The following is a 17,720-nucleotide window of genomic DNA, read 5'->3' as shown; positions in this document are numbered from 1 at the left end:
TTTTTTCCCTTTTAAAGGCTTTAATTCTTCAAAATATTCCACATGACATGTGAAGCAATGAGGTATATACATTATGAAGCGGTTCATAAAAGCTAAAATTATCTAAACTATTAATAGTGAAAAGTAGAAGCACCGATGAGCCATTTTCCTCCTTTTGAAATATCCTAACGAGCTTCTTTATATCCACTTTAGCTTCGATTTTATTATCGACAACGAACATTAATACGCTTTGTTACAATAGAAATACAAAATGACATTTAAACCTACGTTTTATATACTTATAAAAAGGAAATCAGTTTTAATCATTCTCATTCTGTTAGTACTTTATTGTTATATTATTAGCTTTCACATTCCATAACTATCTCGGCAACATAGAAGTTTATCTAAAATGAAATTTTATTTTGGATTAATGACCGTTAATATATTTTAGCGAAGATTATATAAACAAAAAAAAAAAAGAAGGGGGAACTAACGCATTTGAGATATATATGGTTAAGTGGTAATTACTTAATGAAATATACATACAATAGCATTAAACTCTTTTTTTGGATTTTAATTATTAATTTATGTATGTTAATTATTCCATAGTAGCTTTTGAAAAATCTTTCGTACCGTACTAGCACAACGTGATATAATGCGTACAATAGAATAATTAGTCTATATATCCTAAACTTTTATATATAATAATAATTTCTTTATTATTGCAGATTATCTACAATTGTTTTAACCTATCCCCGTGTCCATAGATTATAGAATCTCCCCTGTTGTATTAATCGTTTAAAAGAAAAAAAAAAGGATTAATGTAACATCTCCATTTTATTGATATTTATACACTAACTGGTTGTACTTTTTTCACACTGGTTGCCATAAAACATACATTAGGTATAAATCATTAGGTATAAATCATTGACATGTTTATTAAGCCGATTTTTTTTTAAAATATTCATTGAGCCAATGAGTTACGGTAATTATGTTAGATATTTTTATCAATATGTATACTACATTCCTTTGCCATCATTTATAAAGATATTTCTACTACTTTTCTATTTATTTAATTACACAATGTGCAATATGTGTATAAGTTTAGCTATATATTTTTTGCGTATGTCCAGTTGTTATGTTAATTTTACTTATCCAATGAAAAATATTTATATGTGTGTGTGTATATATATATATATATATATATATATATATATATATATATATATAATATACACCCACATAGAAAGTTTTATATATGTGTATATATATATATAACTTCCTATATATTTTACATCATTCTTTTCAAGTAAGCAATTACCACAATTAAAACAATTTTTATTTCATATATTTTAATCGGATTGATTTTCTCTATATTTAAATTTATTTATATCTTAATAAATAGAATGCATTCATTAGACACACACGTAAAGAATTTTTCTATTCTTATTTATATTTACATATTATAAGCAATTAATTGGCAATTATTGATTATAACATAATTAAAGAATCTTATTTGTTTACAGTATTTTCTGAGCACAAATCAAATATATATTCGAATATATATTTCTATTATATTGAAAATCAAAAAAGCCGCCGCGGCGATCTACACCTCGCAATAAAATAGATGTTAAAAGATTCTTAAGTTTAAATAGAAAATACTGAAAATGCTTTCGTATTTTCTTGAATATATTATCTATAAGACATATGAGATAAATAATAACTATTACCGATCGATCTTATCCACTTTCTATTCTACGTATGCAATACTTAAATCTATGTGTCTGGTGTATTAGACAGACAACCAGTTAGTATATAATAAACTCGTTTTATATGTATAAAGAGAAAAATTCCTATGTCAAAACATGGATCTTTCAATTCCATTTTCGAATAATACATATTAGGAATAAGAAAAAAAAAAAGATGTAAGTTGCAAATTACACTGGTTTTGTAGCAATATAAAAGAATTGTATGTTTTGCAAATTTTTCCTTAATATAACTTCAAACTTATGTCGTAACATATCTCACCGCGTCTTCTCACAGAGAAAGAGAGAGGTTTCCTCTTGCCGATACACAACGTTAACGTAGAAAGATTATTTACGAAGTTTCTCAATAGGCGATCGAATAAATCCAACAGTGCTTTACGTTTCTCCCCCACGATTATAGAAAATATTCATTCTGTTTTACTCTTACAAAACTTTTATTATTTTTATAGCAAAATTGTGGACACAGGTGCCGGATACGCAGTTGGTGCGGGTAAGGTGATCAAAAGTCTGGGAAAGGTAGGAGTAACGTCGCTTTGCTTTGTCATGGGCGATCTGACAAGGCTGAGATCAGTTGTCCATAGCGTATCTTCGAGTCCATTCTTTGGCGTTACGTATCGCTTCGCTTTCGTTGACTTTCCAAAGTTCGGCTACATCATTTGCCAATGGATCATCGGGATTCGGCGCGCTCAAGAGCGCCTGTATGGACAGCAAAACTGTTCTGATTTGAAGCGCTGGACTCCACTTGTCCTTGAGAATATCCAAACAAATCCTGCCCAATCTACAGATAAGTTCAAATAGTCATATTAAACAGTGTAAGAGTGCTAAGAAAATAACAGCCTTTATTTTTATCTAGTGATCAAATTTATTTGAAATGTACATATAATTGTACTTGCAATCTATCGTTGGAAAAATTTATATTTATGAGAAGAATATCTTGTTTTTTTATGTAAAGGACAGCAAAGCAAAACTTGCGCATCTCTGATAAAATCAAAATAGATACATCACAGTTTCATCTTTACCTGTCTATATTTGGATGATATATTTTTGTGATAAACCTAACTTTAGGTGCAGACATTGGATAATCTTCGGGTAGGAACAATTCGAGCTTAAATAATCCACCTTCAAACGGCGAATCTTCAGGTCCCGTTACTATTACATGAAAATATCTAGCGTTTGTATCATCTGGCACAGCGCTGATACCAGGAACTGGTTCTTGCATTAATCTTTGAGTTTCTTTAATAATCCTCCGTGGTAATGCTGCCATCGTTTACGCAATGCTCTGTAAGAAAAAAGAATTTGCAATGTTAATAAATACTTATAAAAACCCATCAAATATTTCAGCAAAGAATTTAAAAAACTATTCAAACTTCGAAATGATTATTCTCTATCATTTTTCTTTGTTCTCTTTCAACTTTATCTAAAAATTTCTCAACTTTCTGATTTTTCGAATTTATGCGATTTATACAAACGAAACAAAAACTATTCTATACTATTCTATACTTTGTCTTCCTGTACTTTTTCCTAAATATATATAACGTGTAATATAAATTTCAATCTAACGAATAAGCAATGAGTTCTATTTTTTACTACAGTATCTGGAGCTTTAATGAAACGTTCGTCTTTGTCACGTTCTCACAAAAATGATGCATTGTTATATTGTCAAAAATACATTTTCTTCATTGGCAAGACCAGCTTATATTTATTAAATCACAAAGAATAGCTGACGTGAAAACTGTCTCAAGCAATTTCGCCAGGCATCTCTCTGGCATACCGTCGGGAGAGCTTCTCTCTTTCTCTCTCTTTATCTCCCACCCTTCTACACAAAACACAATGCTGGCCCCGTCAGGCAGTCATTTCGCACCGCGATTTACAAACCGGATATCCTGACATGTGTCAAGGAAGCGGGGGATCGATAATCTCTCGTTCGCGAACAACTCGTCGGCGGCGGGCCAACGGACGGACAGCAATCGGCTGCGAGTTGACAACGGCGTTGACAGCTTTGCCACACCGAGAGGAGCACGTACGCGCGCGGGCACATTCTCACGCGTACGTGCGTATGTGTGCGTGTGTGTATGCGCGCCCGCGCGCGCACATCACACAAAAGTCAGTAGGTAGGCGCGTGTGCGTTGCCGAGTGTCGGGTCGGGACGTCGTGAAAACCGCATGAAACCGCGTGAAACTCTCGGGAATCGTCACGGACGATAAACGGATGTGCGACAAATTCGAATCCTCGAGTTCTCCGCAGCACCGAGAGAAAGAGAGAGAGACACATACAGCACGGAGGGATGTTTTAAGGATGTCCTGAGGATATCCTATAATAGGATGAGAGGATATCCCAGAGACGTTCCTCCCGAGATGTTCCTCGAATAAAGATGCTGTATGGGTGTATGGGTGTGTATACATGTACATACACACACGCGCGCGCGCGCGCGCGCGCGCGCATATTAGGAACGCGTGAATCGCGCGCATCCGATCGCATAAACAAAGGGTGCGAGAGCGACGAGATCGTGCACGGATGATCCATCCAGTTGCTCCGACTCGCCGTTATCGGCGCCCCGTATACGACACACGACACTGCACGTAGCCACGGGCTCGGGAGATGCTGCGCATCGTCCGCGTGCGCGTCTCCCTATACGTACGATATAATTCCTACGTTAAAAAGCTCACAGTCGCGTCTCGCGCGAGCTTGTCCTTCGGCAAGTCTTTTTAATTCCCCGCGACCGCCTCTCCCGGCGCGCCGTGGTCTTCTAGAAATCTCGAGCCGTTGTCGTTAACGCGCTCGCTTGCTCGATCTCCTGGTTAGTCGCCGCCGCTGTCGCTGCCGCTGCCGCTGCCGCCACCGCCACCGCCGTCGTTGCGTCGGCTGTCGTCGACCCCTCGCAGCCGACTCTCCGGAGGGGGGAAAAAGAAAAGAGGAGGTGGAGGAACCAACCGGCCGGTTAACCACGGGTGCGTGGCCCGCGGGATACTCGAATGCAGGCCGCTAATTGAGTTTCCACCCGTGTGTGATTGCGATACACGGCTAATTGGTCGGCCGATTTTTCGCTTAGTCGGTGGCCATTCACAGCCGCCTCTCGCGGTTCATCTTATCACGCTGCTTGATGGCGCTGCTTACTCCCTTTCTTTCTTTTTTTTTTTCTTTCTTTCTTTCGTTCTTTCTTTCTTTCTTTCTTTCGTTCGTCCGTTCGTTCGTTCGTCACTCGCGTGTTCTTATCCACTCACACGCGCGAGTTCAACTCGATGTTCCACACGCGATACACCCCGCTCACCGATAATCTTTTACTCGTCCGTTATCACCACGGAGAGCGTCACCGAACTTACGAAGTCATGAAGTCGAGAGGCTAGAGTGCGACGAGAGCGCGCGTCATTGAGACTAATGGCTGGCGGTCCATCTGATACTACGAATATTCGAAAATATCTGATGCTTTGATTGGTTAATTGGTAGAATTCATGGTTCTGATTGGTTAGTTGAACGCTTCGAAGCGTTTATAGTACCGAGTGAACATCACACAGAAGAGATTCAAGAGTACCCATCACTGATTGGTCAATTAGAAAATATAAAATTTTCTGATTGATGGTCCATTAGAAATTTCCTAAGTACTGACTGATGCGATTGGTGTATTCTATTAGAATATGTGCGTTAATGGGACCTTTCTATCGCAGTCGGTGTCTTTGGAATACAAGAGCAAAAAGTAGAACTTGTTAGAATTAATTGGAAGTTACATTGGTTATACTTTGCCACAACATTCTTTTCTAATTGCCTTTAAAAAATTCTCGGTTTTCAATTTTTTTGTTCTTAATGTGAATACATCCTTAGCATAAACATCGATGAGATACTATTAAGAACTATTTTCACCAACCGATTAATTTAATCAATCGATTAGTCTATTGGATCAATCACAATTTGTCCACAAATTTAATGATTAAGTTAATTAATTAAGTTAATTAAGAAGATGGTGAAAGTGATCCTAAAGATCCATATCAAACTAGCGGTTGCGCGGCTATGGTTGCCGGTTGTATTTCAGTCAATTACAATGTAGCAAGTCTTGGTTATCAATGTAATTGGTAATAATAGAATTGTCAACTGGCAACCGTAGTTGCTAGTCTGATATGGCCACAGTACATACAATAACGCAACTCCCTGTCGACACCTTTGATGTAGCGTGTACGAAATTGAATTGCACATGCGTGAGCTAAGTAGGTAACCAATCACAGATCTGTTTTTCGATGCTGTATTAGATTGCATTAAAATGTTCTATCTCGCTTTCATCAAGTTTTAAATATATATCTATTTCGTTTTAAGTACATTGAATGTATATACATTACTTCCTCTCTTTTTCTAACTTATTATTTCTATGCTAACATCATATTTAAGATATAAATTAAATAATAATAATATAAATATGATATAAATAGCGTAGCTAATAATGAAAAATACTCTATAAATAATATAAAATATAAATATCAAATATGAAATATAAAAGTAAAAAAATAATTTTAAAAATATACATAAAAATATATAAATATTAATAAAAAAAAATTATATTATATTATTAACTTTGGTAAAAAAATTGCATAAAATATGAAAATAATATTCAACAGGAAGGAAATAGTATATAAAATAAACGTGTTACATTTATTTAATGAACGTATTTAATTCATATTATTATTTTAAAATAAAATAAAAACAAATGTAAATATATATTTCTTAAATTTATAAGATTTAAAAAGTTATTTATAAAATTTAAAAATAATACAAAATTTAATGAATAAATAGAAATATAAGTATACAATAATAAAAAATATTTTTGTATAAAGAGAAAACAATTTATTTTAAAAGCATTATATAAATATACTTATATGCAATTACAATTATGTTAAATATAATGTCTATTAAATTAAATATAATGTCTATTTACTTTTAGAATAAGAACAAATAATAATTTTCAAAAGAAATAACGTTTTTTTAAATTTTCATAAATATTCTAAATTTATAATAAAAAAATCTTATAATAAAAAAAAAATGGAGAATAATTAATCTGTATAAATCTGTATAAATCTTTATAGAGATTAATTATTCTCCAAAGAGAAAATAACTCTTCGTTCTTAGTTTTATTTTCTCTCATTAATCAATAATTCAATGAACACTGAACTATTCATTAATCAATATTCAATATTCTCAATATACTCAATATACTGAACACTCCTATTTATTTTCTTTAATACGCCTTAACAGAATAAACTCTTTATGATTTCACTTTATATGTCAAACGTTTGTTCTCGCTAGTATGTTGGACATTTAAATGACAGAGAACGCTATAGAAAAATCCGAGAAGAAATATGATAGAAAATTAGTTACGTGATTGGTTACCTACTTATCTTGCGCATGTGCAGTTCAATTTTGTACATGCTAAAATCGGGAGAATTGCGCTACTGTATATACTGTGATATGGCCTTAAAGACTGTTAATCCCGGACAAATTTTTGTGACGATCAAAGAGCTCGAAAGGATACAACTCCAAATTATCAATATTATTAATTATTGATATAAATTTATGGTCTTTAACATAAATATTTCAATAATAAATTATTAAATTCATGATCATTTATGATAAAAGAGAATTCTGGGGATCAATTGTGTAACTTGAAACGAAGTAAAAATTACAAAAATGAAGTTCATTAGTATCTGTGATTTTATATATCGAAATTTAGTAAATTTTCTTTTTGATCACCGAATATAATCTACAAAGACGTAGGGGGAGAAACTCAAACATAATTGCGCATGCCTACGAAAATTTAGGAATCTTTATATATTTTCATTGCTCCTACTCTTACCTCGTTTTCAAATTGTTTGATCTTATGTGGTTTGTTGCGAGACTTGAGAAAAAAAAATAAGAGAAGTGTATTATTTACATTACTTTTCGACATTTGACATAATGCTACTTATTCGTGACACGGAAATATTCGACGTTAAGACGCCTCTTACATTGTAAAATGTATTTTATATTATCTTAATAATTTTTAGTTTGCACGTGAATTTTATCTTCTTTTTCAATAACATAACCTCCCGGTTCTCAACACATGTAAAAAGATAGAGGAATTGTGTCGTATAACCGGGACAGTTGAAGGCACATAACTGTTCCCGCCCGGGAACAACTTAAAGAAAAAAAAAACAAAAAAGTAAGAGCGAATAGAGAAAAAAGTGTCATTGTGAGTAAAAATACAAGAATGTATGTTATATGCTTTAATATACCTGTAACCGTCACAATACAATAGGTCACAGTACAAATTGAAGACATCTGAAAATTGAGACTAAAAACACAAAAGTGTTGTATGATTTAAGAGAGAGATTTGAGGCTTTCGCATTCATTTCAACTAAAAAAAAAATTAAAAGAAGAAAGAAAGAAAGAAAGAAAGAGACGTACATTGTGTGATACAGGTCAAAAATCATGAGGAATTTAAGTATTTATCATCGGTATCATAAGTCTTTCGACTTTATGAAAAATGTAAACAGGAAAGAACTTATGGATGCATTATGTATTATAAATGCAAATGACGCGTATATACTGTTGAATAAATATATTTATGTATTACCAAGCGGAAACGACGATTTCACCTGCGCATTCGTTGGTGAATTTGATAACTCTGAAATTGTCTCATTAGATTACTGCAACACTTTACATGAATTATTCCTTGCTTATAAATCAGGTATTATTATTAAAATCGACCCACTCAGTAAACAGGATTTTAACAGCATTGTACTAGCTAGATTCGAAAGTGGCTTGCAATGTATGGAATTCAGTCCAGATCATGAAATCATTGCAGCTGTAACTGGTGCTGGCTTTGTGGTTACCATGATATTGGACTGCCTTGTTTTGTCAGAGGTAATATCATTTAATTTTAAACTGGGTATTATTATTAAGTTTTATTATGTGCTTACTATATGTATTTATTATTTATTTATCTCTGACTGCACTGAATCAGACTTTGATCTCCTATAAGAAAATCTACTCAGAAATACTTTGTTTTCTTTCTGGTTTTGTTATAATTTTAGTTATTATATGGGAAGAATTTGTAAGACCTTTGTTCAATTTTGTTCAATTTTAATTTGAGAGGATCAAATTTTGATTATAATCTTTTCAATATGATGAATGACTATAGTTATCTGTTGTATTTATTATTGTTATCAAGTACTTGTTATCAAAAAGTGACTGTAATAAGTCTGTTGCCAATTTCAGAAGTTTTCTGCAAACACACTTTAAAATTGAAACATTTAAATTTTATTCTATTTATTAAATTATGTATTTAACATTATAGGTAAATTTATATTTAGAAGAGTTTGGACAAAATTCGTTTGTTACTATTGGCTGGGGTAAAAAGGAGACTCAGTTTCATGGTTCAAAGGGTAAAGCAGCAGCTCAAGCAAAACCAGAGGAATTGGTTCCGAATGAGACTGATGATGGCTCCACGCAAATCAGTTGGCGTGGAGATGGCACTTTATTTGTTGTTAGTTTTTTACACAAGAAAACAAAAATTCGTCAGTTAAAAATATTTAGCAGAGAGGGTGTCTTGCTTAGTACTAGCGAACCACTCAATGGATTGGAGAAAAATGTAGCTTGGAATCCATCAGGAAGTTTAATTGCAACGATTCAAAGACGAGATAATAGACTTGTTGTTGCATTCATTGAAAAGAACGGTCTTAAATACTCGGAATTGTGTCTTCCCTATGAATCGCAAAAAGTAACGGTATGTTAAATATTAAGATAAAATGGACAAGACTATCTGAATTATTAAAAGTGACAAATTTTTAAGTAGATATCTTTCAGATAAAAGATCTGCTTTGGTCACCATGTTCAGAAATTTTAACTATTGTTTATCATCAATCAGATGTGAATAGCTCATTGGTAGAGTTGTGGACTCAAAATAATTATCATTGGTACCTTAAACAAACTCTTATTTTTCGTGAAGATAACCCACTAATATACACAACATGGAGTAGTATGGAAAATGACATCAATAGAAAAGAATTGATTTTTGTAACAAAAAATGAATTCTCTTTTTATCCAGTTAATTGGTGCGTGAATCATAGCTGGTCTAAAACTGCAGATGATAAAGCTGTAGTTTGTGTTATTGATGGACACAACATTCTAGTTACTGGTTTCAGAGATGGAATTGTTCCGCCACCATTAGCACATCAAATTTTATATATTGACGAACCAGTAAATGCAATTGTCTTTGCACCAAATGTTAAAGATGAGAATTCTTTAATTAACAGTAATGCATTCTGTGCTATTTTGTATACCAATGAGTTAATATTTTTCAAGCAAGAAATGGTATGTTTAATTAATATACATTATATAAATCAAAATTAAAAAATAATATAAGTTCACACATCTGTTATTATATATGGTTTATTCTGCATTTTTTAGGAAAATGAAGGGCTAATGTATAAATTTCTACGCACGTATAGTATTGATTGTGACGTAATATGCGACATTGCATATAACTCACTAAAGAATCAATGGTATTACCTGAATCATTTCTTGTGGTTTACATCAAACATTATGTTGTATTCTGTAACTACAGCTAAACAAAATCTCTTGTGTGTTTTATTTCTAGATAAAGAGATTAATAACCGTTTAGAAGTAAGGTATGCAATTTTTCTAATCAGTAAAAAAAAAGTAAAATAATATTTGTAATAAATTTAAACATTTTTCTTTTTATAGCCAAATTTATACTTTTGATGATCCAATACAACACATAATTTCTTCTCCCGATGCAAGTACAGCTTATATAATAACACAGAATAAAGTATATAAGTATACAAAAGATGGGCAATTTGAAGAAACAAAAATATCATTTGCTATGCCATGTTCTCAAATGGAAGTTATAAAAATTGCTTCAAACGATGTTATTATTGCATTATCTCATGATAATAATTTTTTCATTGATGGAGAAATTGTTAAGAATATTACAGGTTTTTATGTACATTCTCATTTTTTGCTCCTTATAACACTGCAAGCCACATTGATTTGTGTTCCGTTAAGCAAAACTGGTATAGAGCAATTAAAAAAACATGATTTAACTATCAAACCTTGGTTAAATCTTAATCATAAGGAGGAGTTACATGCAGGTAAAAATATATGTTTTTTTATTACTTTTTTTTTTTATAGCATTATATTTGATTTTATAATGTATATTATTATAGATATCTATATCAGACGACTTGAAAGAGATTCTCGTATAATAATAGCAGTACCACAAAATTCGCGAACAATTCTACAGATGCCACGAGGAAATCTAGAGTGTATACAGCCAAGAATATTATTATTGCACATATTAAAGTCTTACCTTAATAGCTGCGATTATCTGCCAGCATTTGAATTAATGACGAAACAACGTATAAATTTGAATTTGATGTACGATCACAATCCACAATTATTTATGGATAATATAGAAAAATTTGTAACGGATATTGCACACAGAAATATAAATATGTTGACTATGTTTTTAACAGAATTAAGTGATGAAGATGTCACTAAAACAACGTATATGTATTGTTATGAAAATCATGCTGTACAATCTGATATTGAAACTAAGAAAACTACAATTAATAAGGTAGACAAAGTTTGTAAAATATTAAAAGCTGTTATGGAAAACCGGGTGGATGCGAGTGAGTTTATGTGGCCAATATTGATAACCTTGGTCAAAAATAAAAAGAGACAGGGTTTAGAAGATGCACTTCGTAAAATAAAGGACATTAAGATGTTCGAGGATTCACAAGAATCACTGCAATGTGTTTCTTCTGTATCCGCCAGCGAAATCCTGAAATATTTACTGCATTTTGTAAATATCAACACATTATATGATGTTGCATTAGGCATGTACGATTTTGACCTTACAATGTTCATAGCTTCCAAATCGTCGAAGGATCCCAAAGAGTATATTCCATTCTTGAATGACTTAAAAAAATTAGACAAGAATTACAGAGAATATTCTATTAATATGCATCTTAAACGCTATGAATTGGCATTCAAGTGTCTATCGAAAGAACTGTCTAGATTTGAAGAATGCCTAACTTTAGTGCGTGAATACGATTTATACAAGATAGCAATGAAAACATTTGAGAAAAATAGTACGGAATATCAAAAAGTGGTTGAAATCTATGGAGATTTTCTCTCAAGTAAATGTAAATATTCAGAGGCTGGTATGATGTATTATAGAAGCGGTCAATTTCACAAAGCTTTAGAAATGTTTAGCATGACAGGCAATGATTGGCAAGATGCGATTGCATTATCAAAAGAAATGAATTTAGGGTAAAGATACAATCCTTTTTTTATATATGTATATGCAAAAGATTATCGTTACTTTCTCGTTGCTAGAATTAATAATTATATATTAATAATAATATTGTCCAGTTCATATTATGTAGAAATTAATTTTTTCAGACCAGTAGATAGCTATGCTCTTTACGAAACGCTACTTGAACATTTGAAAAATGAGAAAAAGTATGAACATGCAGCTACAATATTAAAAGACTATATGAAACACAACGAGGAAGCTATTGCATTATTATGCGAGGGAAAATTCTGGAAACAAGCAATAAGAATAGCACTTGATTCTCAACGTTTAGACTTGAATGGTTTAAGAATAACTAATAATCGAGCATAAATCAATATTTAATATGTAATATATTCAAACTTTGTTATTTTATTATAGAGACACATATTAAGCCTGGAGTAAAGGAACATGCGGAATATGTGATCAAAAAATTGGATAAAAAGATAACAGATTTTCTTCAATATACGTCACGTCTTGCCATAGTGAGAAAGGAAATTGGTGAAAGACGAATATATAACGAAAAGATCTGTGATGATAAAGGATCAGGATGCAATGAAGAAATTCCGGATAACATTCAAGACACACTCAGTACTATATATTCTAATCTAAGTCAAAGGTCGAAAATATCTGCAATTACTAAGTAATTATTTACTTCTCCAAATTATCTTATAATATTATGTATAAATGTTGCACTGATGCAATTGTTTTTTATATCTATGTGATCTTATATTTATACATAAAGTAAAAAAACATAACATTATTTTTCAGGAAAAGTTATCGATCAAGTAAGAATCGTAGGAAACATGCGAGGAAATTTTTTAATCTAAAGGAAGGCAGCATGTTTGAAGATTTAAGTTTAATATATGCCCTTTATCAGATCGTTAGTGACGTTTATAAAGAAAAAGGTTTGTTCGAAGAAATGATGTAATGAATAAATTTGCATTATTATATCAAATTGTTAAATACGTTAATTTTCATTTACAGATGAATGGAACGAGCTTATAAAAGTGTTAATATATTTCAAATTTGATGACGAAGCAGAAAAAATCCAAGTTGAAATGGACAAGTTGTTAAAACTGATAGAAAGTAAAAAATCTGAAATTTGGGATAGATTAGCTCCTACAAGTTTAACCTATATCGATGTAATAATCAGTATAAGAAACATCCGATCTAACGATTTTTGAAATATACTTTACATTTCTTAAGATTTACAATTATTTTGTTTACAGGAAACGTTTTATACAGAGGCACATCTTCAAGAGATTATTATACCTATTAAATCAGTGGGTAAGTACTTGTAAAATAGTTGTATGATACTTTACATTTATTGGGATTTATGTTCCTTTTTGCTTTTAATTTTTCAGAACAATGTTTAATATATCCTCCCGAAGTTGCTGCAACACCAGATGTAACAAGTATTTTTTAAAAAATTTTTCGAAGATAAATGGGGAATATTAAAGAATTTTTGTAAAAATAAAAAGATGTTAAGAATCGTAGAAAATAGGTTAAGAATATTGTGAATACATACATTGTATTAATACATATAAGTCTTGTCATTATACATACTAAATATAAAATTGAAATACGAGAGAATTATAGTAATTTAGTTATTTATTTACAAAGCATGTGTATATAGAGTTTGTAATTTAATCTATATCATTATAATTGAATTTGCAACTAAAACACGGCTTAAATATAGCAGCCATTTGTATTTGATCTTAAAATAGTCATACATATATTAAACTATCTAAATTTGGAAATGTTAAAATTTGGATTGCTTAACAATATAAAATTTTATCATGCTTCAAGCCTGCACGAGTACTTATATACTAGTTATTTTATATACATATTATAAGATACGGTAATATAAAATTTATAATTATTCTCTCCTTTATCACTATATTGATAAAAATTTCCTAAGCGATATATGATATTTCCAAAAAATTATCACTTCTTCCTTCTATACAATACAACTTTTATCCAATTTATATTTCAAAATAGTAATCAAAAGACGACAGACTCATATACTAATTAAGATAGACTACGTTTGACAAAAATATGAATATAAAAGCATAAGAAAAAAAAAAAAAAGAAATATGTCTTAGAATACTCACATATTTTCAAATGGTGACATCAAAAGCATCTGTGTAGGACTTATATCAAAATTAAAATATTATTATAATCAGCTAGGAATAAAAACTAAAAGCTTTATTTAATATTTCATTATAAAAGATATGTTTTTTTTTATAGTTTTCTTGTTGTACCTAGTTTCACTACGGCAGTCCAAAATGAAGTTCATCAGTATTACCCGATTAAATTTTCATGCTTATGTTAACAAATGTTTGTATATAATTTATAAATACGTCTCCTTTTCAGCTTTTGTATGAGAAGTTTTGTATGAGAATTTTTCAATAAGAAGTTCGTGCATTAAATGTCTAGCGACATTTATTACATTGCGATAAAGCACTTTACTTTATCCATAATTTATCTTTTACAAAACGCGACCTCCATGAACCATAATGTCCATAATTAGATTCATATTGTGTTTTGACATTGACATCTAATGCGCGACAGACAAATACCTTATTGAAAACATCCTAGAATCGTAATGAGGTCACAAACAAGTTCTACTACTCAATTTTGTATCTCATTGCTTTTAGATGCAATGGAAAGCATAATTGGCGATTTGAGCTCTGGTCGAACACTAATTTTCATGTGCTTTACATGGACGTACTTCTTTCTCACTGCTTGGTATTTACTTGATTCTGCGTTATTTATTATGGCAGCTATATCACGTACTGCAGGTAACACATCGTCCTTGGAATAGGTGCTGTAGTATGCTAGAGTATCTGTCCAAATAACCTTGCCTACATCTTCTTCTTCATTACCCAAAATTCTACAATAATTATTTATTAAATAATTTATGAAATTTATGAGGTATAGAAAAGATAAGAACATAAGATGATTTAGTTGCTTACAGAAATGCTAGATATATTGCTGCTGCAGCAATGAGACTAGGTGGATAATGACACATTTCGTAATGAATCAAGCTTTGCTCAAGGAAATACTTGGCCATCGTATGATGTATAGGAAGTGCCTTAAAACAATTATTTAAATATTATTATTCAAAAACTTTAATTTCTATAGACTCAAATTTGAATAAATTAATTAACTTTTAATAAAAGTGCAATTAAGGATGCATAGCTCGATAATTAATGTGCATTCTGTTCAAAATATTTTTATAAAGATATATTTTTAAAATATATTAATTCTCATATTACCAGAATTAGCGTGATACAAACGTTTTGGTTTGTTTTCAAATAATTAAGATATATAGATATTTCATAGCTTTATAGAAAGTTTCCTAGGTCCGCAATTTTTATATTTCCGGTATGTAGTGGAAAACTATTCCTAGGAGATTAGGAATCGCTCACCTATTACATAATTTCGAAAATAGGAAAATTGCGGACTTGCGAAACTTTATGGAAATATTTGTACATCAATGAAGATAATTTGAAAACAAGTTAAAACAACGTTTGTGTTACACTACATTATAATGTATAAATAAAATATATTTTTATATTTTAAATGCGTGTTAATTATTGCGCCATACTCCCAATTGCTCTTATTGAAAGTCAATTAATTTATTATTCAAAAAGTAATAATGCTAATTATAAATAACGCGAATACAATTCCGATAGTATATATACACGCATATATGTGCAAGCTACCTTTCCAGCTTTGCTGTATCTTCGAAGAAAATGCAGCGGTAATGGTCGCCCGAACGAATAGTCCAAATTCTTCACAATGATCATTTCCATGTGTAATATATCTGCCTTGGAGTATGCCTTATCCGTGATATATACAAAATCACTTATATCCGGCGAATACATTTCCTCATATTTACTAGCAATAAACATAGCTGTTACACCTACCAGCTGCAATCTCTTCCTATCTATAGTCCGATGAGACTACAAAAACGAAATTAACGAATTATAATAAAAAATATATGCGCGGCAATTTTTAAGATTTTCTTTTCATAGCACAGAATTAAGTTGTTTTTTTAGTTAAATTTTTTGTATCATTGATCTTTTTTCTTTCTTTTTAAGATGAAAAAAAAAAGAAAAGAAAATAAAAAATTCAGAATAAAAAGAAATCCTATTGAAACACCCGTTTACCCGCAGCACATAAATTCCATCGTTTGCATTTTTTACCTGTAAGAAACGATCGATAATTGCGACCGTGAGATATAACGTCTCTTGCATCAGTCGGAACTGTTGATGTACTTCTACCAGCCAATCTATCAGTACACATCTCATTTTAGGGGTGACTTCCTGACCCGTTAAATATCCCTTCTTAATAGGAAACTTTTTCTCTAATGATCTTAGATACTCATGTATGTCACTGGTGTAGAGAGAAACCAGGATAGGATTCTCCTTGTCCTGTTCGTCAATGTCTTCAAACTTTAGTAAATCCGTTGAAAACGAATTCCTCTCCTCTCTCTTTTGACTAACGGGAGCCGCTGGTACATTGACCACTTCGGACTTGTTGTCTACATTAGAAGACGATGTCTTCATAACCGGTTTTACAACTTGCACTGGTGGATTCTCGTTTGCATTTGCTATTGGTTTCACAGCTTGCCGCTTCGGTATTGTCACTTTCTTCTTTTGCAATAAATTAATCCTATCGATGGGCTCAACACCTCTCAATGTATTAACTTTGTTACTTATTTCACCGAGTGCTGCTCTTTTCCCTTTGGATGGCACAACCACCATGGCAGGCTTTATGTTTTTGATATTTTCTTGGTTTACATGCTTCATCTACAAATACAAAAAGAAATTTTTAAGATAAAATTCAAAGAAAAGATTCCAAGCTTGAAATAATATAGAAAAAAAATGCATATTTTTAATATGTTACAATATTCTTTTAAATATTAAGAAATATTGGGAAATGTTGGGAGAAAAACTAATGATGAGAATGGAGTAATATGTATAGGTATCGTTACGGTAAGTCATCATTAGAGAACAACAGTCCCGATTCATTATCTCAAAGTTATTATTCCGTTTACGTATAAAAATCTTTTATACGATTTATTTATACGTTTAAAAATCAATAAAGAAATCCTAATCAATGACCACGACGTTTTTAATGCTTAAAAAACTTAACGTTCCTCGCTCGTCGATGTTGTGTAAACATTACGTACGAGCGATAATAAGAGAGATAATATTATAACTATTTTTTGAAAAGTAAATTTTCCATTCTAATCGGAAGATAGATAAGAGCCACGAGGACACAATGACGCCTTTTAAAAAGTATCAAAGAGGGTATTTAAAGATGTCAGGCGTTAAGGCCAACGGACATGTCGACCATCCCTCACGGATTTTAGTTTTATAAAATTTGGTTTTCGTGCTCACCGTGGCCGCCGTCCGATTTCTCGTCGCCATTGTCAGTCGCGTGGAAAGTCTTGATTTTCGCGACGGCACACGTATCCTCGTCTCTTCCTCCGAAAGATTGAAGTAAGCCGCACAGAATCGAAGCCTCAAGCTACGGCGATTCTCAGGCAGTAACGATTTTGTCGATTTGAATTTGTTTGCCGGCACGGAGGCGGGGCGGCGCTGGGTCTCTCTCATTGGCCG

General features: G+C 31.8%; 3 protein-coding genes across 9 annotated transcripts; 1 reads left to right on the top strand and 2 right to left on the bottom strand.

Moving 5' to 3' along the window:
- Nucleotides 1-672: 672 nt before the first annotated feature.
- On the bottom strand, nucleotides 673-5,183 carry LOC105429570 (ubiquitin-conjugating enzyme E2 N). 6 transcript variants are annotated; one of them, XM_011642639.3, is made up of 3 exons: nucleotides 5,066-5,183; nucleotides 2,765-3,024; nucleotides 673-2,523 (listed from the first exon to the last, which is right to left on the bottom strand). In XM_011642639.3, the coding sequence occupies exons 2-3, from the start codon at nucleotides 3,007-3,009 to the stop codon at nucleotides 2,313-2,315; spliced, it is 456 nt and encodes a 151-aa protein (XP_011640941.1). In that variant the 5' UTR covers nucleotides 3,010-3,024; nucleotides 5,066-5,183; the 3' UTR covers nucleotides 673-2,312. The 6 variants fall into 6 exon arrangements, with proteins under 6 accessions (XP_011640941.1, XP_011640936.1, XP_011640942.1 ...); XM_011642634.3 differs by lacking the exon at nucleotides 5,066-5,183 and adding an exon at nucleotides 4,384-5,059; XM_011642640.2 differs by lacking the exon at nucleotides 5,066-5,183 and adding an exon at nucleotides 4,412-5,059.
- A 1,974-nt stretch (nucleotides 5,184-7,157) lies between these two features.
- Elp1 (elongator complex protein 1) lies at nucleotides 7,158-13,677 on the top strand. Of its 2 annotated transcripts, none has more exons than XM_089078920.1 (13): nucleotides 7,158-7,953; nucleotides 8,020-8,627; nucleotides 9,061-9,489; nucleotides 9,570-10,076; nucleotides 10,173-10,393; nucleotides 10,470-10,876; nucleotides 10,952-12,059; nucleotides 12,192-12,385; nucleotides 12,463-12,724; nucleotides 12,853-12,989; nucleotides 13,069-13,226; nucleotides 13,314-13,371; nucleotides 13,449-13,677. In XM_089078920.1, exons 2-13 carry the CDS (start codon nucleotides 8,193-8,195, stop codon nucleotides 13,508-13,510), a joined length of 3,978 nt encoding a protein of 1,325 aa, XP_088935046.1. In that variant the 5' UTR covers nucleotides 7,158-7,953; nucleotides 8,020-8,192; the 3' UTR covers nucleotides 13,511-13,677. The 2 variants fall into 2 exon arrangements, with proteins under 2 accessions (XP_088935046.1, XP_088935047.1); XM_089078921.1 differs by lacking the exon at nucleotides 7,158-7,953 and having other exon boundaries at nucleotides 8,311-8,451; nucleotides 8,513-8,627.
- Nucleotides 13,678-14,271: 594 nt separating this feature from the next.
- LOC105429567 (G2/mitotic-specific cyclin-B) lies at nucleotides 14,272-17,715 on the bottom strand. Its single transcript, XM_011642628.3, has 5 exons — nucleotides 17,499-17,715; nucleotides 16,299-16,904; nucleotides 15,816-16,055; nucleotides 15,063-15,181; nucleotides 14,272-14,980 (listed from the first exon to the last, which is right to left on the bottom strand). Exons 1-5 carry the CDS (start codon nucleotides 17,712-17,714, stop codon nucleotides 14,719-14,721), a joined length of 1,443 nt encoding a protein of 480 aa, XP_011640930.3. The 5' UTR covers nucleotide 17,715; the 3' UTR covers nucleotides 14,272-14,718.
- Nucleotides 17,716-17,720: the final 5 nt, after the last annotated feature.

Source organism: Pogonomyrmex barbatus, unplaced genomic scaffold (genome assembly GCF_055798465.1).
Source record: "Pogonomyrmex barbatus isolate J1 unplaced genomic scaffold, ASM5579846v1 scaffold3, whole genome shotgun sequence".
In the NCBI taxonomy this organism is placed as follows: domain Eukaryota; kingdom Metazoa; phylum Arthropoda; class Insecta; order Hymenoptera; family Formicidae; genus Pogonomyrmex; species Pogonomyrmex barbatus.
This window is presented reverse-complemented; position numbering and strand designations above follow the sequence as displayed.

Coding starts and splice junctions, on each gene's coding strand:
- LOC105429570 (XM_011642639.3), bottom strand. CDS start 3,009: ATGGCAGCATTACCACGGAGGATTATTAAAGAAACTCAAAGATTAATG. Junction 2,524..2,764: donor TATCATCCAAATATAGACAG/GTAAAGATGAAA, acceptor ACTTATCTGTAG/ATTGGGCAGGATTTGTTTGG.
- LOC105429567 (XM_011642628.3), bottom strand. CDS start 17,714: ATGAGAGAGACCCAGCGCCGCCCCGCCTCCGTGCCGGCAAACAAATTC. Junction 16,905..17,498: donor GAAATCGGACGGCGGCCACG/GTGAGCACGAAA, acceptor TTGTATTTGTAG/ATGAAGCATGTAAACCAAGA. Junction 16,056..16,298: donor TTATCGATCGTTTCTTACAG/GTAAAAAATGCA, acceptor TCGTTTTTGTAG/TCTCATCGGACTATAGATAG.
- Elp1 (XM_089078920.1), top strand. CDS start 8,193: ATGAGGAATTTAAGTATTTATCATCGGTATCATAAGTCTTTCGACTTT. Junction 12,725..12,852: donor AAAATATCTGCAATTACTAA/GTAATTATTTAC, acceptor ATTATTTTTCAG/GAAAAGTTATCGATCAAGTA. Junction 13,372..13,448: donor TATACCTATTAAATCAGTGG/GTAAGTACTTGT, acceptor TTAATTTTTCAG/AACAATGTTTAATATATCCT.